This window comes from Carassius carassius, chromosome 13 (assembly GCF_963082965.1).
Source record: "Carassius carassius chromosome 13, fCarCar2.1, whole genome shotgun sequence".
Lineage (NCBI taxonomy): Eukaryota > Metazoa > Chordata > Actinopteri > Cypriniformes > Cyprinidae > Carassius > Carassius carassius.
In genome coordinates, this window is record NC_081767.1 from 6,708,921 (window position 1) to 6,735,407 (window position 26,487).

The following is a 26,487-nucleotide window of genomic DNA, read 5'->3' on the forward strand; positions in this document are numbered from 1 at the left end:
ATCTCGTTCAGTGGATTACGCCACTCTAATCCTATTTAGAATGCCCCTGTACAGCCAAGTGACGGCCACCGATCTGCACCGCACTAGTATCTACAGCTCTGCCGCCCAGGTATCCACACTTCCAAACCTCCGTTCAACTCCATAGGGCTGGCATGGATTAGCTAGTCAAGGCTTTGATGTCAGATTCTCACACAGAGTCAGTACACAGCATGAGCCCCTCAGGATTAAAATTATATCCACACCATGACGTTACTAAAGTAACAGAAAATAACAAGGAACAGAGGCTCTCAGATCTAAGAAAACAAGAGGGAATTGAAGAGGAACATGCTAATATATGAAGTGTGATGCATTAATAGTTAATGATAAGTATGAAACACTGGGGTAGTGCTTTCCTCAAAGGCTTCATGCATTGTAAAGTATTCTTTATTTATTGCAATGTATTCATAAAACTTTATAATACAGTAATCAGTTATTGTGCTTGTAAATGACAGTTTATAAAAGGTTTTAAAAAAAAAAACATATGCTGTTGTATATTTAACTTGCAAGCTTGAACTGCCATTGTCCACATGCACATTAACATCCTTTCTGCAGGGGAAACAGACTGCTTCAAAGATATTCAAGACTTTTCATTTTATGTATCTTATTTTGTTGTGAATAGATCATTTAATTAAGATATTGTTTGACAAATTATCATATTTTGAGACATGTTGGCACTAGAACTAAATTAAATGAAAAGTAATAAAATGGGGGAACAAGGAAAACATAAAAAAGATAGCAAGCTGGGGCCAATGGGTGTCAGCTGTCGCTTGCATGTAGTAATAACCTGAAAAATAAAAAGCCCAAGCAATCTGTGTTTACACTAAGATATGATACATTTTAAGATTTCAATTATTATTATTTTTTTTATTTTTTTTATTGTTTGTTTGTTTAAAAAAGAACTGAATTTTTTAATCTTCAGTCACATGATCTTTCAAAAATCATTCTAATATGCAGATTTTCTGCTCAAGAGCCATAAAATTACATTTGCTTTATTTATTTTATTTTATTTTATTTTTTTTTATTTTTTTTTATGAAAAGCGTGATACATTTTTAATTATTTAATGAATAGCTAATTTAAAAGAGAAAAAAGTAGCTAAAAGTAGAAGTATTTACTTTTACTCAATTTAATGGATTTTTGCTGAATAAAGGTATTTATTTACGACAGTTTAGACTCTCAGCATGTGTGAATCCATACTGTTTTAATGAGATATGTGTGTTTCCCTCACTCCCCAGTTACAAATAAATGGGAAATAATCAATTTTTGAATGAAAAGCAAAGCTGCTGTATTTTCTCTCTCTAAGGTCAACTTTCCTTTATTCCTTCTTAATTTCCCTCTTGTCCTGCAGCCATGTTCAATCTCTTCTGGCTTGGTTTTATTGTCTGTGAACGCACAGATGCCAGCTGGTATTGACATAATCAGGAAAAGTGGCGCTGATGCAGCGACATTTGCTGTAATAGCATCTTGCTAATGTTTGCATTCACACTGTACCATGTGGGACAAAGGACAAAAGAGTACAAATACACACAAATACCCCGAATTTCACACACACAAACACAAGCTTTCTCTTGAATGCCAAGGTGTTAGGTGTTAAGATTGTGAGGTTGTGGTTTTGTGGCAGTAGTCCATTGTTTGTTATCAACTACTCTCATAAACTGCACAGTTACGTTGATATATATATATATATATATATATATATATATATATATATATATATATATATATATATATATATATACCACTTAATTAGATATACCTGTTCTACTATTCATCAATCAACGAATCACATGGCAGCTCAACTCGATGCATTTAGGCTTGTAGACTTGGTAAAGATGATCTGCTGAAAGTCAAACCGAGCATCAGAATGGGGAGGAAAGGTGATTTAAGTTACTTTGAATATGACATAGTTGTTGATTCCAGATGGGCTGGTTGAATTATTTTAGCAACTACCAATCTCCAGGATTTTTTCTTGTGCAGCCATCTCCAGGGTTTACAGAGAATGGTACAGAGAATGGTCCAGTGAGCATCAGTTCTGTGGGGTTAAAATGCCCCTTTGATGACAGAGGTCTATAGGAGCAGGCCAATAAGAACAAGAAACTGATGCTACAATACACACAGACTCACCAAAATTAGAAAATAAAATATTGGAAAAAGGTTGCCTGATTTGACGATTTCTGCTGCTGCATTTGGATGGTAAGGTCAGAGTTTGGTGGAAACGACATGAAAGCATGGATCCAGCCTGCATTGTCTCAGTCATCCAAGATGCAGGTGGTGTTGATTTAATGTTGTGGGGATATTTTCTTGTCACACTTTGGGCCCCTTAGTACCAGTTAAGCATTATTTAAATGCCACATCCTATCTGGGTATTGTTGCTGACCATGTCCATCCCTTTATGAGCACAGAAAACCTGTCATGTGAAGGCTACTTCCAGCATGATAACTTATCATCACCAGTGTTGTGCAAGTTACTTCCAAACTATAATACATTATAGATTACTTGTTACTGTCATTTAAAAGTAATTCCTTACATTACAATATTACTGTCTCGGAATTGTAATGCGTTACATGACTCCATCTCGTGAATGTACAGTCTTCTGCCATCTTCATGCATTAGCTGCTGTTACACTGGCCAGTGTGAGCCGGGGGCTAACAGCGAGCCGGGCAGAGCTAATCGCCTCGGACCTTGAGCACAGAGGCCAAAATCATGTCATGCCATGCCAGTATCCTTGCGGGACTCCTGTAAAGCCCTAAATGTGCCTTCACTGGACTACGTAACACAATACGAAGTTCAAATCGCTAAACAAATATATCAGAATCTGTCGTTTAGTCTTTATTTCCAAACGTAGACACCACACGCAGCTATCGACTGACCACGAACAGGAAATGTAACTTATTTGCTGCATCTTTGATTCGTTCATGTCTTGCGGACTTGCTGTTTTTTTTGAACAATTACATTTTGGGCTAAAAGTGTATTATAACGCAAGTGCTGCTGAACATGTACAGAGTAAAATATTACAGAAAATTGATTAGTAATGCCTTGCACTACTGCGTTACAGCAAAAAGTAATATGTTACTGTAATGCATTACTTTTGTAAAGCGTTACAACCAACACTGATCATCAGAAAGCTCAAATCTCAAACTGGTTTCTGGAACATGAATTGAGTTTACTCTATTCAAAAGGCCTCCACAGTCACCAGAAACCAATCCAATAGAGCACTTTTGGGATGTGGTGAAACTGGAGATTCATATCATGGATGTGCAGTTGACAAATCTGCAGCAACTGTGTGATGTTATCATGTCAGTGTGAACCAAAATCTCTAAGGACTGTTTCCAGCACCTTGCTGAGACTATTTGAATTAAAGCAGATCTGAAGGCGAAAGTGGGTCCAAGCCTGTACTAGCAAGGTGCATCCAATAAAGTGGCCAGTGTGAGAGTAATTGTGTAATGTTAGCAGTGTACTGTACATATTTGAACCAGTTTGCATTCTGATGTGAGGTAGAGAAACAGGATGCACTAATCCAGAGCTCCCTCATGTGGCTCTGAGTAGATGTAATACAGATGCAGTATTACATTTTTTTTTTTTTTTTAGTTTATATCCTCATTTTATATTAAATCTCTATACCATTTATTTGAGTCATGGATGTTTCCAGTTACACATCTTTCATGTAATTACTTTCAGCTGTAATACGATTGAGTCCTGCCACCAGCTGTGATTCATGTTTGGTGCTGCTAATATTATGTTAATGTATAAATGAATCATCATTGTCCTTAGCAGGAGCTTGTTTGTATATTCGGTTTGTCACACTGAGAAATGCAGGAGATAAAAAATCTTTACTTATTTTATACTGTATGTAGCTTATGCTTCTGAGCTAGTTATCCACGTTTTTTTTACTCCATTGGACATTTCATAGGCATATATCTTTAAAGTCTATGACAACAAATAGCGATTGAACATTTCAACCTTTAAATATGTTTTTGTTGCATGCTGTTCAGCAAAATTGAAAACAATTATAGCATTCTAAACTGTTGTTATAAACATACATACTTCATATATATATATATATATATATATATACACACACACACACCTAATACACTTGTTTTACCCTCTTAAGCAGGCTCAAATTAATCTTTAAATTTAATTTATAATATAACTTTTTTTTTGTATCGTATTATTATATTGTATTGTTATTTATAATGCATTGGATATTATAGTTGTATCCATCTGCTCATTAAGAAGGAAACATATGCTTGACATATCATTTTATTGAACCTACAAGCTTCCCACGGTTGGAAACTGATGCATGTCACATTGTAACAGTCTCTGCTTCTAATAGAGAGAAGCTGGTCTAGTTTGAATAAGAGATTGAACCTACCAGGCTTTGCTATGTAAATGCATGCTAATTTATGCAAGAGATATGTGCAGATTTTGAGCAGATCAGTTGTAGAGGGGCAAGGGGACGTGATTTCTGTTCCATGTTCATTTGTCATCATCAGTGTTTTTCACAAGGTGGTCAGGGAGTGATCTGATCCAATGATCCCCCTACCATGCCTCTCAAACAGAACAGGGGTATAGGAAACATGTACATGCTGAGCTCAAATCATTTCAATTAACTATTCTTGAGAAATCACACATTGTGTCCCCCAGTGCAAGTACTAAATTTGATTGGTGTTAATTGCCGACTGTATGACTATAAAGCTGTATGGAGAGCATAAATTCAGAAGAGGTCACGATGATTTAATGTCTATAATACAAATGCATCCAGACCCACATGGTTGTTTTGCGGAGCATTGCAATTTGTGCTTGACATTACCTCAGCTATTTCATATTAGTCATTTGCATAATGAAACCGTTGCTGGTAGACACTGACTTCCATAGCATTTATTTATTGATTTATTTATTTTCATATTAGGGAAGTCAATGGCTATCGTCAACTACCAACATTCTGCAAAATATCTTCTACAGATTTTTTTATGGGTATGTAATTTTAATGAAATTTTAAACCTGTAATAAAATCAAATAAACTAAGGTCCCAAAACCATGCTTTATTTATATAATCTATGTAATCCAACCATCCATCCCTCCATCCATTAATCCATCCTTTTTTTTGTGGAAAAAACGGTTTGCTGAGCATGAAAGCATAACACTAGAGTTCCTTCCACCATACTCCCGTTCCTGAATCAGATATTTCAGCATGGAAATGAAAAGTGTATGTTTAGAAGGCACAAGATCAGATAACTAAGTTGCCATGCCATGAATGCTGATTGTCACAGACCATCATCGCAAATATATTTTCCCCTGCTGCATCACAAAAGAAACATCAGATGTGATGTTGATGAAAATCTCTGGCAAGACTAACAAGAATGGCAGGATGTTATGCAGTCAGTGTTGTGTACAGTGAGGAGCTATAATTTAATGGTTTTGTATGGAATTAGCCTTTTTTTCTTTTCTCATTTTACACAAACTGTATTTTTATTTTTTTTGACCACCACAATATTTTTCAAATTTTTGAAAGTATATATATATATATATATATATATATATATATATATATATATATATATATATATATATATATATATATATATATATATACAGTACAGACCAAAAGTTTGGAAACATTACTATTTTTAATGTTTTTAAAAGAAGTTTCTTCTGCTCATCAAGTCTTCATTTATTTGATCAAATAAATTAATAAATAATAAATTAAAAATAGTAATGTTTCCAAACTTTTGTTCTGTACTGTGTATATATATATATATATATATATATATATATATATATATATATATATATATATATATTCTGAAGGTACTACTGTACACAATTACTTCCATAGAGCAACATCCATGTCATGCTTTCAGATCCCACAGCTGACTTAATCAAACACAGACCATCTCAAAGTCCTGCTTCCACCCCCTTATCTGATTGGCTAGTGTGGAGCGCTGGAAACAGTTATGCAAGGAACGCCTCTATTCCCATAAAAATGTAGGCAGCTTTAAAAAAAGCATAATTTCAGATGTTAGTCCACTGTCTAGAGCAAAATGGCCTCAGAACATGACAGAGCAGTATTACAGGTCATCTTTAACCCTACCAGCCCTTTTGGAGATATACCTGGGTTAAATCAAGAAGATGAGTTGACAGACGATGGTAAGATGAAGATCCATTATTTGATTACATATGCCAAGTTTGTATATGATGATGGCCAGTAGTCTCTCATTTAATGTTATATTGTGATAGATAGATAGAACATGTGGCAGTGTACTTAGGGAATTAAATCAGGTCTTTCATACTCGAAAGTTTCAAATACTATGCAGATGTGTTGTCATTGTGAACACTAATGTGTATTTCTTTCATATCTCTTTCTCTAGACAGTGTTTTTGAATCAGAGCTTGTGAAACAGGTGAAAGATCTGGAACTGCAGGGAGTTTCTGCTGCCGAGTCTGGAGACCTGGTCGCTGCTCTTCAGCATTTTAACCAGGCTATCCGGATCCTGCCTGCGAGGGCTTCAGCCTACAACAACCGAGCCCAGACCAAACGCCTGCAGGGAGACACGGAAGGTAATAAGTTTCTTCTTTCACTCCCAGAATCAGCTGAAACGTTTTCCAACTTTAAAACTGAACATAAATTTAGCGCCACTCACTGGAGCAGTGTATTATAATTTTGCAGAAACGTCAACACAACGTCAACACAAGCCCCAGTGAGTGAAAAAAATAAAATAAAATAATAATTTGAAAGAGCAAATTAAATCATATGGATTTAAACAGGGCAAGTGTGGAGTTATTTTTTGGTTTATCTTACTGAACTGGGCCCGGTTCCCCGATAACGTTCACTCTTAGCGCGCTAAGAAGACATCGAAAGATATATCTTACCAAAGTTGTTGATGTTTCTAAGTGTGTTCCCCGAAGTGTCCTTTAGGAAGCTTCTTAGCACGCTGCCTCTTACGTCCGACATTACAAGAGCGCTGTCCAAAGTCAGGGTGCTGAATTAGTTGGCGTCGATTGCTCATGAATCGATTTTCCACTTTACGCGAAGGTGCAATACAGCGTTAAGAAAGACTACACGTTCTATGCAAATGAAACATTCCTCAAATTATTACATTAACATTTATTTTAACATAGTTTAAGTTATCAGTAAAATATAGACTATAAATTAAATTATCAAAGGGTCAGTAATGTTCACACGATATGTTGTGACGGTAAGACAAACCGGGTATCCCTCGCTAATCATCCATCCCGTTGTGCCACATGTGCCGCTTCTTGACATGGGTTTAACGACTTATAAAAATTATATAATACACTTTTATATTAATGGCAAGGTACTTTACAATTAGAATTGATTGTAAAGCAGCTGCAGTTACTTCTGTTTAATGCGTTATTGATTGCAATTGGTTTATGTTTTTAATAAAAAGCAACCTATCTACAATGAACAGAGAGAGAGAGAGAGAGAGAGAGAAAGTTAGATACAAAATATGCTGGGGAAGCAACGTAAAAAAGGGCACCAAGCCTCTCGTCAGAGGAACTTGAAGTGTTGCTGACCTTGCCACCAGGTCAGATATCACACCCCTATGGTCCACTATAACCTGCACATTTATGGCCGCGTCTTCCTTTCGCGATAAGTAGCCTATTCCTGATCAATCACTGATGGATTGGCGATAGGGATGAGTGCCATCCACCGGGATGCAATCCCGGCATGGCGCAGAAGGGTGTTGGAGACAGTGTGGACGCACTTCCACACAGAGGTCTTGATTAGGCTGTAGCCCTGTCCCACGACCTAGATGAATCTCTCTGTAGCAAAAAAAAAAAAAAAAGTAGTGCTGGCCTTCAGGGCTTAAAGCAGAATTCCGCCGCGTTAGCCTGGCCAGCGCAGGTCTGGGAAGGTCCAGCTGCTCCACAATGAGTTGTCTTGGGAGGGGATTTTTTTTTAATATAGCCACGTCAGGCAAAATGTCAAAAGGGCTTAAGTTTTGCCGAATAAAAAAACTGACATGGACTAAACAGCTCTGAGTCCGACTCCGTCTTTGATTCCATACAAGAACACGTTGGATCGATGGTCGCTTACTGGACACCACCATGATTACCCATTTAAAGATCTTAGCCATTTAGAGCCAAATTGTTTGCCAGATTTTAATTATCAAAATTAAATTAAATTCGCTTTAATTACATTACGAAAAAGCCTAGGCTAATTACCACCTTATTAGTTCTGTAACCACATAAAGTCAACTTCATAAATAGGCCTGTATCCATTGCGAACATAATTTATTATGAGTCTTAAAAAATAACAGAAAATCATTGTTGAGCCACAAAATTGTCAACATACCATAGTTTGACTTGTACTTCGCTGCGCTGATTTCTAAAGACTTCTGTACAGTAGCGCCATGAGCTCAAATAACGCTAAGAGAGAGCTATGAATGGTCCAGACAAACCTTACGAAAATATGACTTACAGAAGATATACTTAGCGTACGAACGTTTCGGGAACCGTGCCATAAGGTTAAGAGAGAGGTTAAGGAATAGGTTAAGAACTACTTAGCGATAAGAACGTTTTGGGGAACCGGGCCCTGGTTTATATATACATGTATTGCAGGTGCAGTGGAAGATCTGGAGCGTGCCATTTCTCTCAGCGGTGGCATTGGGCGATCAGCCTGTCAGGCTCTGGTCCAGCGTGGGCTTCTTCTTAAATTGTCGGCGCGTGATGAGGAGGCTCGGGTGGACTTTGAGAAAGCAGCCGCTCTGGGCAGTGAGTTTGCCCGGCAGCAGGCTGTGATCTTGAACCCCTACGCTGCCTTATGTAACCGCATGCTGTCAGAGGTCATCAACAAACTACGCAACCCAGAAATGTCAGACATGCCATAGATATGGAAATGCATATACTAATAAGTATATATACCGGTATATTGTATTGTAACAAAGGTATACTGTACAATTATTAACTTTTTACTTTGCTGGTTTTTCGTAAGTGAATAAAATCAAACCTTTTTTTAGATGATTGTCACTTTGGGGGATGTAGAGAATCAAAAACTAAACACACACAAAAAAACAACAACAACAACATTATTATACACACACACACACACACACACACATATATATATATATATAATTTTTTTTTCAAAATAAAAAAAAAATTTCTCTCAATGTTTGATAGCACTGAAGGAACAGATAAATAAACTTTTGGATGGAAATTTATGACTCTGTGATGGAAAAAACTTATATATATATAAGTAACACAGATCTGAATCTGTACAAATAATCAGATGAACTATCACACATTATTTATTCAGTGACCTCTATCTTAAATATTTCTCAATTTTATGTTTTTATTTTATGTTTTAACTTAATATATACATTTAAAATAGTGACAGTTCATCCAAAAAAATGAAAATATAATATATCTATCATCATTTACTGGATGCTGGTAGCCATTAACTTCCATAGTATAGAGAGAAAAAAAAAGGAAAAAAAAAAAAAAAACTGTTGAAGTCAAAGACTACTGGCAACTGATTGGTTACCAACATTCTTCAATATAATGATTTATTATATATAATTTTTATATATATATATATATATATATATATATATATATATATATATATATATATATATATATATAAACAATAATAATTTTAATTGATTTTGTCTTCAGCATACACAATAAATGTATACTTGTTTGGAACAATAAGAGGGTGAAAAAATTATTTATTTTTGGAAACTAACCCTTTATGTTTATTTTTTGAAGCCTGCTTATATAACAGTGTAATTATAGAACAATGTAATCTCTTGCCACTAGAGGTCAGCAATGATCTGTCAGAAGTTAGAAACGTTTACCCAAGAAAGAAATTCTTTTTAAAACAGCATACAAAGTTGACATTGACTAAAACATAAAACAAGGACCTATTTAGGAGGTCATCGTTTGCAGCATGCTTTTATTTTATATGACCACAGCTTGTGCTGCAATCCATCTCTTATTTCCCTTGTGGGTTTTCAGTAGTGAGGACACTCTTGACTAGTGTCTGGAATGCTTCTCTTCTTTCCTAGAGATCTGTCATTCTGGGTAATGCTACAGGTTCACTTCTGATCTCCTTCTGGTAGAAAAGGACAGGCATATCTTCGAAGACCCATTTATCCACTGGAGAGAATAGACTGCTGAACTCACATGCCTACATGGAGATGAGAAAAGTCCAATAAATCAATTATGTCATTGCATAAAAAAAAATAAAAAAAAATAAATAAATAAAAAATTATATATATATATATATATATATATATATATATATATATATATATATATATATATATATATATATATATATATATATATATATAAAATTTAAAATGACATACATTTCAAGCAATACATTTTACAGTATATAAAATATATATATATATATATATATATATTTTTTTTTTATTATTATTATTATTTTTTTTTAAGATCTCCCATTCCACCACATCCCAAAGCTGATCTATTGGATTGAGATCTGGTGACTGTGGAGGCCATTTGAGTAAAGTGAACTCATTGTCATGTTCAAGAAACCAGTCTGAGATGATTTGAGCTTTGTGACATGGTGCATTATCATGCTGGAAGTAACCAACAGAAGATTTGTACACTGTAGTCATAAAGGGATGGACATACTCAGCAATACTCACTTAGGCTGTGGTGTTTAAACAATGCTCAATTGGTACTAAGGGGCCCAAAGTGTGCCAAGATAATATCCCCCACACCATTACACCACCACCAGCAGCCTGAACCGTTGAGACAAGGCAAGATGAATCCATGCTTTCATGTTCTTTAAGCCAAATTCTGACCCTACCATCTTAACCTCGCAACAGAAATCGAGACTCATCAGACCAGGCAACGTCATTTTCGTCCACACAACTGCTGCTCAATGGATATTTTTCTGACCATTCTCTGTAAACCCTAGAGATGGTTGTGTGTAAAAATCCCAGTAAATCAGCAGTTTTTGAAATACTCAGATCAGCCTGTCTGGCACCAACAACCATTCTACGTTCAAAGTCACTTAAATCCCCTTCCTTCCCCATTCTGATGCGCGGTTTGAACTTCAGTAAGTCGTCTTCACCACAGCTAGATGTGTAAATGAATTGAGTTGCTGCCATGTGATTGTGTGATTAGCAATTTGTGTTTCCAAGCAATTGAACAGGTGTGCCTAATAAAATGGCTGGTGAGTGTATGTATGTATATAAGTAATGGTCACTTTAATTAATGTTGTTTCTTATTGAAATGATAAGGATTAAATATCTATACACCTTTAGAGCCAGTCCAGTACATATATAAATTCATCACTATGGTGACAGCTATTCCAAAATGGCCCATGTTTGTCCTCTCTGTTGCTCTCTGACTCACATACCACAGAGAACAGATAACAGAGCACCAACTTGGGATGTTTATTGTCCCCTTCTACATAGCTAATGCTCCTGAAATAAAATTAGATGGGCTGGAAATATTTGAAGATTTTTTTGGGGATTGAACTGTGACTGTGCACATGATTTTTAGCCTCGTGAGTCTTATTATGAATAATTAAATAAATAATAATATATTAAACAATATTGATAATAATATGGTTATTACTCAAGCTTTAATAAGGCTTTCACAAAATTTTTAATATATTACATGGATCATGTGGACTTCTTTTATGGTGTCTTCCCAGCTAACAAGAACACACTAGAAACCTCAAAATAGCCACAATAGAATGTTGTGTACTATGTGTGTTCTTATTAAGGTACACAAAAACATGATGACAATTCTCTGGAAACATTGGTTGAAGTTTATGAAATAAAACTTCAAAAGAACATTCCTAGAATGACAGAATTGGTTTCCAAAGAGGAACATACACAGGGTTTTTTTTTTTAACTGGGGGGGACCAAGCTGTCCAGCAGTCAAATTTTTTCAGTCCAGAAAAATCACCAGCTCAGTCATAGACGAGGTCTTTATTTTTTGTAACAATTCAAAAAAGCAAACTTTCTTATATTCTAGATTAATTGCACACAATCTGAAATATTGCAAAAAAAAAAAAATTGTTTTAAAGGTGCTCTAAGCGATGCCGGGAGTCGTAACTTCTTGTTGACGTTCAAATTGTTGTCAAACAAAACGGAGGCTAGCTAGACCCTCCCTCCTCCTCATCCGTGCACTAAACTCCACCCCCGAATCTTTCTTGTCGGTTATTGGCTGGAACATGTTTTGTGGTGCGGGTGAGCCCAGTTTGTTTTTCTTGTTGTTTGTAGAGCCTGTGGTGTCTAGAGAGACCCTGTTTTTTTACAGTGTGTTCAGGGAACAAGCAGCTAGCAGAAAGTGAGGAGATGTTTGCTGGATGAGACAAAAAATGTTTTGGCCTAAAAAATGTGTGACATCACTTAGAGCACCTTTAATTCTCATGGTTACGACTTACATCTTAAGAAAATAAAAAATTCAGTATATCTCAAAAATTTTAATATTCTATTTTGAGGTTGATTAGTTTGGTAAATTTTGATTATAAATACAGGGTACCTCCTGGGCTAGTTTAGAACATGCAACCACAATTATGGGAAAGACTACTGACTTGACAGTTGTCCAGAAGAAGTTCATCAACACCTTTCACAAGGAGGGTAAGCCACAGAAGGTCATTGCTGAAAGGGCTGGCTGTTCACAGAGTGTTGTATCAAAATATATTAATAGAAAGTTGACTGGAAGTAAAAGGTGTGGTAGGAAAAGGTGCACAAGCAACAGGCATGACCACAGCCTTGGGAAGCTTATCATGAAAAGCTGATTAAAGAACTTGGGAGGGTCACAAGGAGTGGACTGAAGCTGGAGTCAGTGCATCAAGAGTCACCACACTCAGACGTCTTCAGGAAAAAAAGCTAGAGCTGTCACATTCCTAGAACCAAGCCACTCCTGAACCAGAGAATAATGTCTGAAGCATCTCACCTGGGGTAAGGAGAAAAAGAACTGGACCATTGCTCAGTGGTCCACAGTCCTCTTTTCAGATGAAAGTAAATTTAGCATTTCATTTGGAAATCAAGGTCTGGAGTCTGGAGGAAGACTGGAAAGGCACAGAATCCAAAGTCCAGTGTGAGGTTTCTGAAGTCAGAGATGATTTGGGTGCTGTAATGTCTGCTGGTGTTGCTCCATTGTGTTTTATCAAGTCAATGCAGCCATCTACCAGGAGATTTTGTGAGCACTTCCACCTTCCATCTGCTGACAAGTTTTATGGAGATGCTGATTTCCTCTTCTAGTAGGACATTAGCACCTGCCCACAGTGAAAAAAAACACTTCCAAGTGGTTTGTTGACCATGATATTACTGTGCTCGATTGGCCACCCAACTCACCTGACCTGAACCTCACAGAGAATCTATGGGGTATTGTGAACAGGAAGAGAAGTAACATCTGACAAACAATACAGAAGAGCTGAAGGCCTCTATCAAAGCAACCTGGTCTTCAGTAATGCCTCAGCAGTGCCACAGACTGATCGCCTTCATGCCACGCCACACTGAAGCCCCAACCAAGTATTGAGTGCATAATTAAACCTACTTTGGATTTTTATTTTCTTTAAAAGTTTCCTACTTTTCATTTTTCTAAGCTGTAAGTCACCATCAGAATTAAAACAAAAAAACTCTTTTTCTCAGGCTGTGAATCTAGAATATAAGAAAGTTTGCTTATTTGAATTAAATTACAAAAAATAAAGAACTTTTCCATGACATTCAAATTTTTTGAGATGCACCTGTATATGATCACTATTGTTACCGCTACAGGCACAATTGAGGCAGCTACCAGCTCTTCGTAGGACCCCGGGGTCAGGAGTCATAGCAATACACACACACAGAGAACGTAAACATCAGTAGCAGGCAGCACCATCGTCATGTGTTTGACCACAGAACAGTGTGTAGTGAGAATGTGGGTAAAGTAATGGTTAGACTATTATTGTGCTTCAGCCTGCATCTGCCCTGACCCGATTCTTTAGCACCAAAACAAACACATACCCCAACAGGACCTGCTACGGTGGCCGAGAGAGTAACACATGCTGCAAATGACAAAAATACCTGTAAATTATGAAAACATCTTCATCAGTTTGACAACACGTGCTGCAATTACTCACAATACAAACAAATAAAGAAATGTGTTTCTGTATTTGTTTGTGTTGTGAGCATTTGTAGCTTGTTTTTGTATTTCATTGTGTTGAGTATTTGCAGAACGTGTGCTATCAAACTGATGAAGATGTTTTCTTACTTTGCTGGTGCTTTTTCTATTTGAATGTGTTTTGTGAAGTTGAGCTCTCTCGGCCACCGTGCATCGCCCCTATTTTGAAATCTTTACCCCACACGTACATACGCAACAATGGAAACAATGATCACGGAAATAAGCGAAGATGACACACAAGCATATTCAAACAAAAGCCAACATGGATAAGTTGTGTGAAACAACGCAAAATCGTTACTCACCTATCAAAAAGAAACAAATAAACCTCAGCGTACGATTCGAGCCCTTCCCAATCCTTGAGTTTCTCTCCACCGCTGGAAAGCTGCTCCGATATTTAGGCGGGTCCTACCTCTTGCTTGATTGTAAACCCTCTTTTTTATCCACCATCTCTCTCAATAAAAGCGTCAGCTAAATGACTAAATGTAAATGTAATGTAATATGCGTCCTGTGCACTCAAATTGAGCGCTCTCTTCTCGCTATCAGGACAAGACACGCCCCCTTACCGCTGATTGGCTACAAGTGTGTTTTGGGACTCGGTCAGACACAGCGGTCAAAAGTGTGTTTCAAAAATCGTTTAGTTAGTAACTAAAGCCTGGTTCACACGGGACGATTTTAAAATTGTCGGACGATTTTCCAAAGCTGAGAGACCCCACACACGGCGATAAAATATCATGGGTCTAACAGTTTTGGTCGTACAGTGTGTGGTGTGCAGCCACACGGCAAAATCAACACATCACACACAAACCGATTTGGCTCCCGAGCATTCCCAGGTCAGACAGGAAATCTCGCAACATCCCTTGAGATCAAACGTGACTTCAGAGTAAACAATCATGGCGGACGAAGAGGATGCAGTGGCCATAGTTTGTGCTTTGTTTTTAACCCAAAAAAAAACAAAAGAAAAACAAGAAACCGGACTTTCTGGTGCGCCATGCCGCCGACTGTTTTGATTTAGTTTCCCGGTACTTCCTCGCCACCTTGTCACCTCGCTTTCTGATTGGCTACACGCCACAGTCCACAGGCTGCGTGATCGTTTGTCCTCGGGGGACACCACACACGAGAAGAAATCGGGCCAAATAAATCCAACATGTTGGATATCCCCGATTTGAGATCGGAGCGGTCCCGACATCCTTCCGAGCAGAGGAGAGCAGTCTTAACACACCACACACGGCAGGAATATCTGATCAGATTATTTTACGATAATCGGAGCATCCTTAAGATTGTCGGAAGGGGTGAATCGGGGCTAAAATCGGCCTAATTATCCTGCCGTGTGAACCAGCTTTACACGTTTAAAGGAGCGGCGGGCCGGGTCGATTCTACTTAGACTAATGTACATCGTGGAAACTCAGATTAATCCTCTGTTTACCAATAGAACCTTTCATTGAGAAAGTGAGGGGGACGGATCTGGTTACTATGAATCTGGGGGGGGGTCATGTCACCCCCGTCCCTAGTGCCATCTGCGCGCCTGAACATACACTAATGTTTGAGAAATGTTATGGTGTTTTTAGTAACCCAACAGTTGTACTTACTACAAATGGGGCAAAGAGGTGCTTAAGATTCTTAAATGTCTTCTGAAAAATAACAGTATACAGTTTTATATGCAGAGGTGGGTAGTAACGAGTTACATTTACTTCGTTACATTTACTTGAGTAAAATTTTTGGGTAACTAATACTTTTTTGAGTATATTTAAAGATGGGTACTTTTACTTGAGTAAATTCTTTGCAAAAAAAAACTGTGGGCGACGCTCCTCTGGTTACTTTATCTTAATGCAATAAATGTTATAAATGCTTCAGTTTATTCCAAACGCGCCGTCTACTTTTCTCTGGGCAATGAGCGATGCTCATTCGCAAATGATTCATTCTTTTGAGTCAAGTCTGTTCAAAGGCTTGATCAAACCAGTTGGCAAACGAGTGAATAGGTTCATGAATCAGTTTGAATGATTTGTTCAGTTCCCTACCGCGTGCGCTGATCGTCTGAAGCGGTTCACTCAGAGTTGTAACGTTTAACATAACATCAGCAGCATTGAAAACGTGGCTATGGAACTGCATTGAATTGAAAGCAAATCTGCAAAGGCTATTTGCTAGCGATGACGATCTTTATTAGATGAACACCGCGTGTGCTGTCTACTGTTCAACAGGTAATAACTTGGGCTACATTCGATTACAGTACACGATACCAGTTACATTAGTTTGTTGTACGTGTGACTTAGAACAGAAGGGAACCAAGTTGAATGCAGCTTCCAAAAGACAAAAAAAAAATAGCCGATTAATATTTTATTAATATTAATACAATCACACCGGCGTGAGAACGTTCAGCGAGTCATATCATCAGTTGCTAAATTCAGATCTGTGTTTGCTGGCTGGTGCTGAGCCAGAGATAGATGCATTTTTACAGCATTGCTCATTATAACCAATCACACACGATTCTGTTGAGATTATGAATGCAATGGCCAGTCAGAGGTGTTCAGATGAGTCATCGCTAAAATTCTGGTTCTTCCTTCACTCGCTCAGACTGAATACCTCTTTCTGGCAAATTCTCTCGTCAGAAACAACAAAGTGCAGATGTGTGTACGAACCTGTAAATAAGATATTGATTTCACAGTGTTAACAGTTTCAGTGATTTTAATGGGAGTTTTTGAGAGTGATTGAACTCTAGACTGTCAGTGAAAATGATTTTTGATAAAGTAAATGTTATTTGCTCTCTTTATGAACAATGAAAGATTAGTAGCAGTTTTTATATCACATTGACTTTCAATGTTAAATTCACATTTAATATAAAGTCAGTCGTATTAAAAATATGTTATGGCATGACACCTATATCTGTTACTTAGGTAAACAGACAGATGTTCTGTAACTTAACGGTCATGTGAGGAGTTTTCTCTCTTCTCTGTGTCAGAGGTTATTTATACATATATAATACATACTTTAAGTTTAAAATATAATTTATTTCGTGATGCAAATCCGACTTTTCATCAGCTGTTACTCCAGTTTTCAGAGTTATGATCCTTCAAAATATAATTCTAATATATTGATTTATTACCAGTTCTGGAAACAGTTTTGCTGCTTAATATTTTTTTGGAACCTGTGATATTTTGTTTGGGATTATGATAAAAAGAGCATCATTGATAGTAAATCAACATATTGGAGTGATTTCTGAAGGATTATGTGACATTGAAGACTTGAGTAAAGGCTGATGAACTATATATATTTATACACACATACATACATTACATACATTTTATCTATATATCTAAATAAAAATAAAATAGGCTCAGTGTATATGACCCAAAGTAACTAGTAACTAACTACTTGAGTAGATTTTTTTATCCAATAATTTTTTACTCTTACTCAAGTAACTATTCAGATTAGTACTTTTACTTTACTTGAGTAAATATTTCTATAAGCACTTTTACTTTTACTTGAGTACAGTTTTTTGGTACTCTACCCACCTCTGTTTATATGAGAAAATCATTTAACTTTTTCGGACCTTCAAGGTGAATCCACCAGTTCTGAATCCAGAATATGTATTTTTCTCCCATTTGAGGGACACCGTGCCCTTCTGCTGCAGAACAGTGCTGCACACCTCCCTCATTAACTGAGAAACCTGAGACATTTTATGTGTTGTAGGATCTCAAAAGGAAGTCTGCTCAGCGAATCGAAATTCCTTGCTTGTTTACTTTCGCTGCTAATGGCTTTTACTCCTTTGTAAAGTGATGCAGCCACTTTTGGTTGTAAGATGAAAGTGCTAAGATCCGTATCATAACTTACAGTAGTCTGATATTTAGATGGTTGAAATTGCTTCTGGCTAAAGGTGCAATCAATGTAAGCCAGTGGGCACCTAAAAAACAGCCAGTAAGATGTGACTGGATGTATCCATGCACGTTCCTAAAGTGCCAGGGGTATTTGTCACACCTGAAGGCACGAAAGCACAAGAAAGTAAAGGCTGAGGAGGATTTATTGTGTTTCCTAGTCACACATTCGGTCTGAATCTGCACATGTAGGTTTTGAATAGAGCAGAGTGGAAGTCATGGGCCTGGGTGCCAAAGTCATCATACAGCCCATCGGTTCCAACAGTTTTACATATCTGATGACCTGAGTCCTCTTTTCTAGACAGCACAGCAGTGTAGCCTCTATCTCATTCAATTTTGGGAGCTCTTCAAGATGTGTCCACATTCAGGTCTGTTTTCTTAACCATTCGTGATGGATCCTTGAGATGGCTACACTTGGCTCTGCTAAACGGCACATTGAAAGAGTGTAATGTTTGAACTTCAATAGGCTTTACATTTTCATAAACAAAATCTTTCTCTGTAGGTGTGCAAACAGCCAGCAGGCCAAATTGTATAAGCATGCATACATTCTGCACCAAATACATATCATACTCTGCCACGTTCACCTCTTTACAGAGTCTGTCAAGAACACCATCTTGCCAAGGGGCTAAACCTGTCCTACCATTCTCGTCATCGTGCTTTCTCCAAGCAGGCCACATCTTTACTCTTAGCAAGGGTCAACCTTTCCTCTTGGGTTAGTTCTTGTAACTCGTCCCCATTAAGACTATTCTCCAACATCTCTTCTGGGCTTAAGTTATGAGACTCCCAGCACTCTGGATCAACACCTCCTAATGCACCATACATTGGAAGTTCAGGCTCATCTATCTTCTCTATCAACTCAGGGAAGAGTGTCTTCACTTGAATTGAGATAAACAGAAGCTTCGGATCTCTAAAGCCCATAGCAAGGCCCAACTGACTCATGCAGGTTGTATGCTGGAGGGAGTTCCTGTAGAACATGGTATCAGTCTCGTTCACAGGCCATCGGTTCCATTCCAGGGTACATATGATGACATTGGCAGGACACACTTCTAGGTGCTGGGCAAGTCTTTGACGAGTCATGGTCATGGTAAAGCCATAAACAACATTGAGGCAGGCTACAATTTCCTTAGGGCAGAGAATACAATGCTCATCCTCTTTAAAAAGGTGGAAGGCGGCTCCACATTGCAGGGGAAAGGGAATGAAGAAGCATGATGTGGGGATGTCTATGGGAATCTTTCAGGGCTGGTTATGACATTTTTTCACAGTGTGGATGAAGACCAAAGCTGGTAGTCCTATTCTTGCCCTGGAGTTCACAATCCAGTAATTGTTTTTGTTGTCTACAAGATAACCATTATTGCACTTATACTGTTTGATACACAACACTTGCTTGTTTGAAAGCAAGAAGAACATGACAACTTTGAAACTCGAAGCTTACCATGGCTGTTGATATTTCTTGTATTAAAATAGACTCTGTAGTGAGACAAGGGAATAAACACTGAAAGGAAATGTTCCAGTGTTGATATGGTCTAGACGATTGTCGACTTGTCTTTCTAGAATAGACACAACATAAAACCACATAACACTACATTGAATACATATGTACATATCAGACGATGCTTTCTAGAAGAATGAGCATAAAACCTAAACATTTTTTTTTTGTTTTAATTTGTGCTTAGATGAGGTATTTGACCATAAAAATTGCAGAACTTCTAAGAAAACTTTTTATACACCTTAAAACCCTGCATCCTACAATCTTTGAATTTTGCACTGTTATGACAATACAAGTGCACAGTTAGCATTTTTAGATTAGAGAGACCAGTAGCACACGCTTTTAGACAACTATTATCAAAGGTCTTAAGCATAAATACAGATCAGTCTCACCTACCCTTGCCTGCCACAGCAATGTTAGCATTACTTGGGTTTTTTCTTTTAATTGATCTTTGTGGATGTAAATATCTCTCCTCTGTTTAGCTGTTATAAATAGACAAACAGGCAAGTCAGACTAAGCCTATGAGAAACAAGGTTACATTATACAGTTACTATTATTTTACCATTATAATCATTATTTTTATACTGTGCTAACTGATTGTCAAGAATGTGCAATATAATCGAACACCACTTAAAAATGAGGACAATAGCTGTTCATTTAAGGAGTTTTGGACTGGTGAGTAAATATGAGTGAATTGATAACAGGAGGCTAATAATGTTCTTCCATAAATTAATTTTTAGTTATTTCAGTTATTTTACCTACTCTTCCAAAGAGTATGTTGCTGAATTTTTAAAACACACTATAATAAGCTTTTTACACATAATATCCACTAGATGTCAGTACAGCTCTTTGATGTGCATAGACTGTGGCGCATTACAGGTTTGCATTATTAAATATGTGTTTAGGATTAGTGTTTAAGGAACATAGACCTAACAAAAGTGTAAATAATTTTTTTTTTCTTTCTGATTTTATTTCTTTAAACCACCTTGGTTTATGCTAATGTGTTGAGGATTTTTGACTTCAGACATTGACTTGGTTGACTCTCATTTCAATGCTTTTCAAAAATTATGTCCAAAAAGTAGTTGTGTCTATAAAAACAACAATGACCTTATTAACATCCTTGTAGTATAAAAACAAATTAATCAGATGTCAGCTCAGAAGTGAAGTCAGTCAATAAAATGAAAACTGCTGATGCCTTGTCAATGAAATTTTCAATGAGCTTCTCACTTTAATTCAACCTGAAGAAGAAAAAGCCACCATGCATGCAGGCATTTATGATCATATAAATTTAGCCCATCAACAACAAATCTGTATCCAGTCTCACACTATTAATGTCAAAAAGTAATTAAAGCCACCTTTCAATGATGTCTTTACTGCTAATACTACTTAATTAGGAAAGGAATTTTATAGGTTCCCCCAGGACATGAAACTTTGTCTAATTTTGCTACATTAATGAAGAAAGTTTTAATCAGGACAAAATTAGGGAAATTGAAAACAAGGCATTATAGTAAAGCTGTATTCACAACCAGATAGACTAATAACAGACTAAAGCACCAGATACAGCCACAAGAGGAAGAGGCGACCGCAGGTCAGCACATCAAATGGAAAAACATCAACTCATTAAGGTCAGACTATGCTGAATGTCAAAGCTCTCTGTCATAGCTCAATGAAAGATGAGTCTGACGTCAATCGCATATTTGAAATAACTTTAATGTTTTGCTGCACTCAGGAGGCTTGGCTGGTTTGTTTTGTCAGAAAGACTCTGCTGGTAAATGCATAATAAATGCATCTTCCTGCTTTGATGGTCATTGAAAATGAACTGTGTCGGGAATAAAAAATCATGGAAACACCATATGTATTGCAAAAATCTAAAATTTAAAGGCAGGTGTTTCGTAACTTCAAAATTAGCATTTACAGTTTTACAATTAAATCCTACACTGTAAAAAGATTACTGTGAAATTTAATGTGAAACTTGCAGCAATTGGCAAGTAAGTTGATGTAATACATTCCATGGTATGCTGACTGTAAGTTTAATCACAGTAATTTACTGTAATTTTTTACAGTAAAATCTCTAAGTGCAATTAGAGTAATAGAATGCTGTTTTTAACAGCAATTATTATTTTAATATTGTTAATTGAGTGTAAAAGGAAAACACTTTTTTTTTTTACACAAAAACTACTTTTATTAACTTTAAAACGTGAGAATACATAAAAATGGCATAATTAAAATTTTGTATTTTTCAGTCTGTAAATAATTTTTCTTTTTTTTTTACTATAAAAAGTAGAACACAGGGTAAAATGCTAACTTAGCTAAGTGTTTTCAACATATTTATTTAATATCAGTGAGAAGAAAAATATAGAACATTAATATATAAAATTTCAGACAGCTGCAGCCAAATGTTTACATACAAAATGCATATTGATTTGTATTTAGTACTGACCTGAATAAGATATTTCACAAACATCTCCTCCCCTCAAAGGCTATCTTCATGGCAAAAACTGAATAACAATAATACAAGTTAAACAAAATAAAAACCAGGCACATGATAATTAAGCAGTTAAAATGTTTTAATTTGCATGATTAAAAGATGATTGCAAAGATTATTTATTTCATCTCATATAATTGGAGTGTATGGTTATCAGATGTGTTGTGTGAATACTTGGCTAAAAATATGTGTTTTAATCTAATTTAAAACTAAAAGATTGTGTTTGAGCCCCAAACATTATCAGGAAGGCCATTTCAAAGTAAAATAGCAAAAGCTCTACTTCCTTTAGTGGACTTTGCTAAATCCTTGGTATTATAATTAGTCCAGAATTTTGTGACCTCGTTACAGGTCAAGCACCATAGCTGCTGCTCACCCCATATGTGCAAATATCGGCAAACTGCCACTAATGCTCTCAAAAACCAATATTTTGATTAAGTGTTACATGTTATCCCGTAATTGTATTATATATTATTTGTAAATGTATTATTTGTCCTCATAATTTAGAAAGGACTACACATGCCAAAGTATCATTTAATTGGGTGAAAATCATAACTATAATTTACACTACATATTAAAAGTTTGGTGTCTTCATTTGATCAAAATGAATTGTAAACAGTAATATTGTGAAATAGTATTACAATTTAACATCGGTTTTCTATGTGAATATATTGAAAAATGTAATTTATTTCTGTGATCTAAGCTGAATTTTAATTACTCCAGCCTTCAGTGTCACATGATCCTTCAGAAATCATTCTAATATACTGATTTGCTGCTCAATAAACATTTCTGATTATTATCAATGTCTTATCAATTATCAAAAGTTTGTACAAACATTTGTTTTGAATAACTGCTGTACCTTTTAAAATGGTTTATTCATCAAAGAATCCTAAAAAATTAAGCTGCACAGCTATTTTAACATTGATAATAATCAGAAATGTTTCTTGAGCAGCAAATCAGCTTATTCAAATGATTTCTGAAGGATCATGTGACACTGAAGACTGAGTAATGATGCTGAAAATTCAGCTTTACCGGTTTGATTTCATACATCAAGCTGTGGTGGGCATAGAGACTTAAAAAATCATACCAACCCCCAAACTTATGAAACAGTAGTGTATGTTTGAAATTTTTCTTACCTGTCCTATGGCTTACAGAATCTTGGAGATTCACTTAGACTCTGCTGGCTGCAGCAGGGCATCAGCACTGAAGGATCTAGGAACAACACAAGCAATTTGACAAATAGCCCCTTTGGTGTAAAACACATGAAGTCAATTTATGGCGCGATTTTTAATGATGACCACCGTAAATAAGGGCTCCCCTTCCCTACAAAAGCCAATTTAACCACTATAATTTCTAATAAAAAAAAGAAGAATATTCTATCCAACTACAAGCAACAGCACAAATAAATACAATAGAGTAAAGATACAAACAATAAGCAGTGAGTTTCAGTTTTTTGTTTTGTTTGTTTTGTTTTGTTTTTTTAGGCAGGTCTAGCATAAGTTTTTAGGTACAGAAATTGAATAAAGTACAGATCTCATCTGTGTGCGCGCGCTATAAGCACCCGGTTGATGATGGAATAAATGACTGCTCATAATCCAGCATACGGCATTCACATTGATCAAGAGTGAATGATTTGTCCAGTGTTTTTTTTTTTTTTTCTCTCTCATCGCTGTTGTTGTAATGTCTGGGAATCCAGAATGCACATCCATCAACAGAAACATAAATTAACTGAACCCAGTTTGTTTTACCTGCTATTTGTAGCAAACCATATTACAGATGCTTTGTCAGATTTAAGTTGAACCGCGGTCTCAGCGCGTGCCGGACCGTGTGTGGTGAACCGAACGATACGGGTTTTTTTTCAGCGAACCGTGCCGTCCCTAGTATCTACTGTGTGTTTTAATTTCAGAAGACATGTTTAATTGCCATGTTTGGGTTTTCCTTGTAGTCCCTTAAACCTTGTTTGACACTACAGTAGTTCATTGCCTGACTATCACAGAGCTGCTTCAATTCTTGTTCTCCATACAGCAGTGGCACTGGAGAGGGCCAGGTGTCAGATGACAACACATTTATTTGATCAAAAAGCTCCAGCTCATGCTCTGGGACCATCCTGGACTGCATGCATGAATTAGTCAGATGTTAAATAATTATATACTTTTTACATATTTTATTTTTAAATTTCAAACTGGTGTGAAAACAAAACATTTTGAACATTTTAGTAACTAAGCAGAATTGTATTAGGTTTAGTAACAACAATTGATATTGTTTACATGGTACAATTTCTGATAAGCTACTTTTTTATTGCTTGACACAAGTTTTATGATTTAAATTCAGTTCAGTGCTTGTGATTTGATTCAATATTGACTCATTTGGATAAATATAGATAGGCTACACAAGCATTCATTTTTATCGAGAAAAAAAAAAAAACCCTAATCAGGCCAGACATATAATGCGTTTTTTTATTTATTATTGTAACGACTGGGTGAAGGAGTGGCAGGAAGCAAGTGCGAGATTAATGAGATTTCATGAAGACAATGAGACAATACAAAACCGAGACACAAATAACGCTGGGAGGAATGCACAGTCCAAGATGGTGGTGAGGAATGACGAATCCGTAAGGCGGAGGTGAGTTGGCAGCAGGAGAGGGGAAGCGAGGGAAGGTAAGTGGTGTTGCTTGGTGGTGGGTTGCGTAGAGTGGACGGGGTTCCGGGGAGACACGAACATCCAGCGGGGAGACACGAACATCCAGCGGGGAGACACGAACATCCAGCGGGGAGACACGAACATCCAGCGGGGAGACACGAACATCCAGCGGGGAGACACGAACATCCAGCGGGGAGACACGAACATCCAGCGGGGAGACACGAACATCCAGCGGGGAGACACGAACATCCAGCGGGGAGACACGAACATCCAGCGGGGAGACACGAACATCCAGCGGGGAGACACGAACATCCAGCGGGGAGACACGAACATCCAGCGGGGAGACACGAACATCCAGCGCAGAAACACACAAGAAAGCAAGGCATAGGTTACAAACATGAAACAACGCTCTCACAAACACAAGACGCTAGACAAGCCAATATATAGGGATGGGTAATGAGTGACAGCTGTTGCTGATGACAATTAACTTAGACGCCCACAAACTAATCAGTGCTGACGCGTAACACACAGACTTCACCCACAAAGTGCAAAACCCAGAGATCACGGTTTACCAACCATGACAATTATAACAACAACTGTATTTAACATTGTTCATTAGCAAGAGATTATCCGTTCACGTGACGCTATAGGGATGTCACATCACATTTACATGCGCCAAAAGGGTATTTATTGCTTGAATTTCGAAATAAAATTGACAGAATCTGAGAGATGAGATTATTTTTTATAACAGAAGTATCCTGCTCTGTCTTGTCTGTCGGTCTCCATGTCCTCTTTGCTTTTCGATTTTACTGTTCATGAGAAAATTGATGTGGCATCACTGAGAGCTTAATGGCGAGAGAGTTGGCAGCTATGGCCTTAGCAGACAAATCAAATGAAAAACTAAACAGTGCGAGCGAGGCTACATTAGTCACATTAGAAAATGAAGTTGTAGGTTGTGTTTTCAATAATTATGTATCTTATTTATCTGAGGTAAATTAAACCAAATACTCACGTATGCTCGATAAAGAATTAGACAACACAATGAGCCCATCGGGCGGTTGAATTTAAAGGAATGATTTCGCTAGCCGTTTGCGGGTTTCCATGGTAACGTCGATGGAAGGTGGGGTGCTGAACAAGAGAACGCAGGGATTCATGCATTATGAAGTCTGATAATTCCATGTAGCCTGGGTGTCTCTGTGTAGTCTTGCTAATTATTCAGTCTCATGCCATGTATTTACCAGGAGATGAAAAATAATTCAAGTGGAATAACAATATATGGTGCTGAAGGAGACGGAGCTGAGCTCCGGCATGGTGTGTTGTGGACCCGAGGAGGCGGAGCGCACAATTTAACCTATGGGTATATCTCGTCGTTTATATGGAAGGCATTTTCTGCCAAATTTAAATAAATAAATGAAATGATTAAAATTAAAATTAAAACCAGATGAACGATTTCATTACAGAAAACTGTACGCAAAATATGTGACAAAATTGAGAATGAAATTAAATGATTTCATTTTCACGGTGACATACCTGTCAAATTGAAAAATAAAATGCAATTGGTGATTTCACATTTCATTTTCAATAGAGTCTTGAGGCAAGACTGCCAAACGTGAAAAAGAAACTACACATACAGTTTTTACAAAGCTCTTTATTAACGCTCACGCAATTATAGTGACACAATTCAAATTTAAATGTAAATTTTACTTGTCATTTTAATTCCTCTTTTATTTCACTGTTTTCATTTTCGTTTTCCTTTTCAAAAATAACCTGCATGCAAATTATATGTTAATGAGTGGGTGTGGCTCAATTACGTTGTTACGTGGAGGAGCTATAATGGCGGTTATGGC

At 36.9% G+C, this 26,487-nt stretch overlaps 1 protein-coding gene, 1 long non-coding RNA gene and 1 pseudogene across 2 annotated transcripts in view; 2 read left to right on the forward strand and 1 right to left on the reverse strand.

Moving 5' to 3' along the window:
• Positions 1–26,487, forward strand: part of LOC132155569 (uncharacterized) — a 444,705-nt gene that overhangs the window by 347,401 nt on the left and 70,817 nt on the right. The gene's annotated exons all lie outside the window — the stretch shown is intronic.
• On the forward strand, positions 6,011–9,016 carry ttc36 (tetratricopeptide repeat domain 36). Its single transcript, XM_059564333.1, has 3 exons — positions 6,011–6,187; positions 6,409–6,597; positions 8,623–9,016. Exons 1-3 carry the CDS (start codon positions 6,082–6,084, stop codon positions 8,889–8,891), a joined length of 564 nt encoding a protein of 187 aa, XP_059420316.1. The 5' UTR covers positions 6,011–6,081; the 3' UTR covers positions 8,892–9,016.
• On the reverse strand, positions 17,696–18,571 carry LOC132155474 (F-box only protein 40-like; annotated as a pseudogene).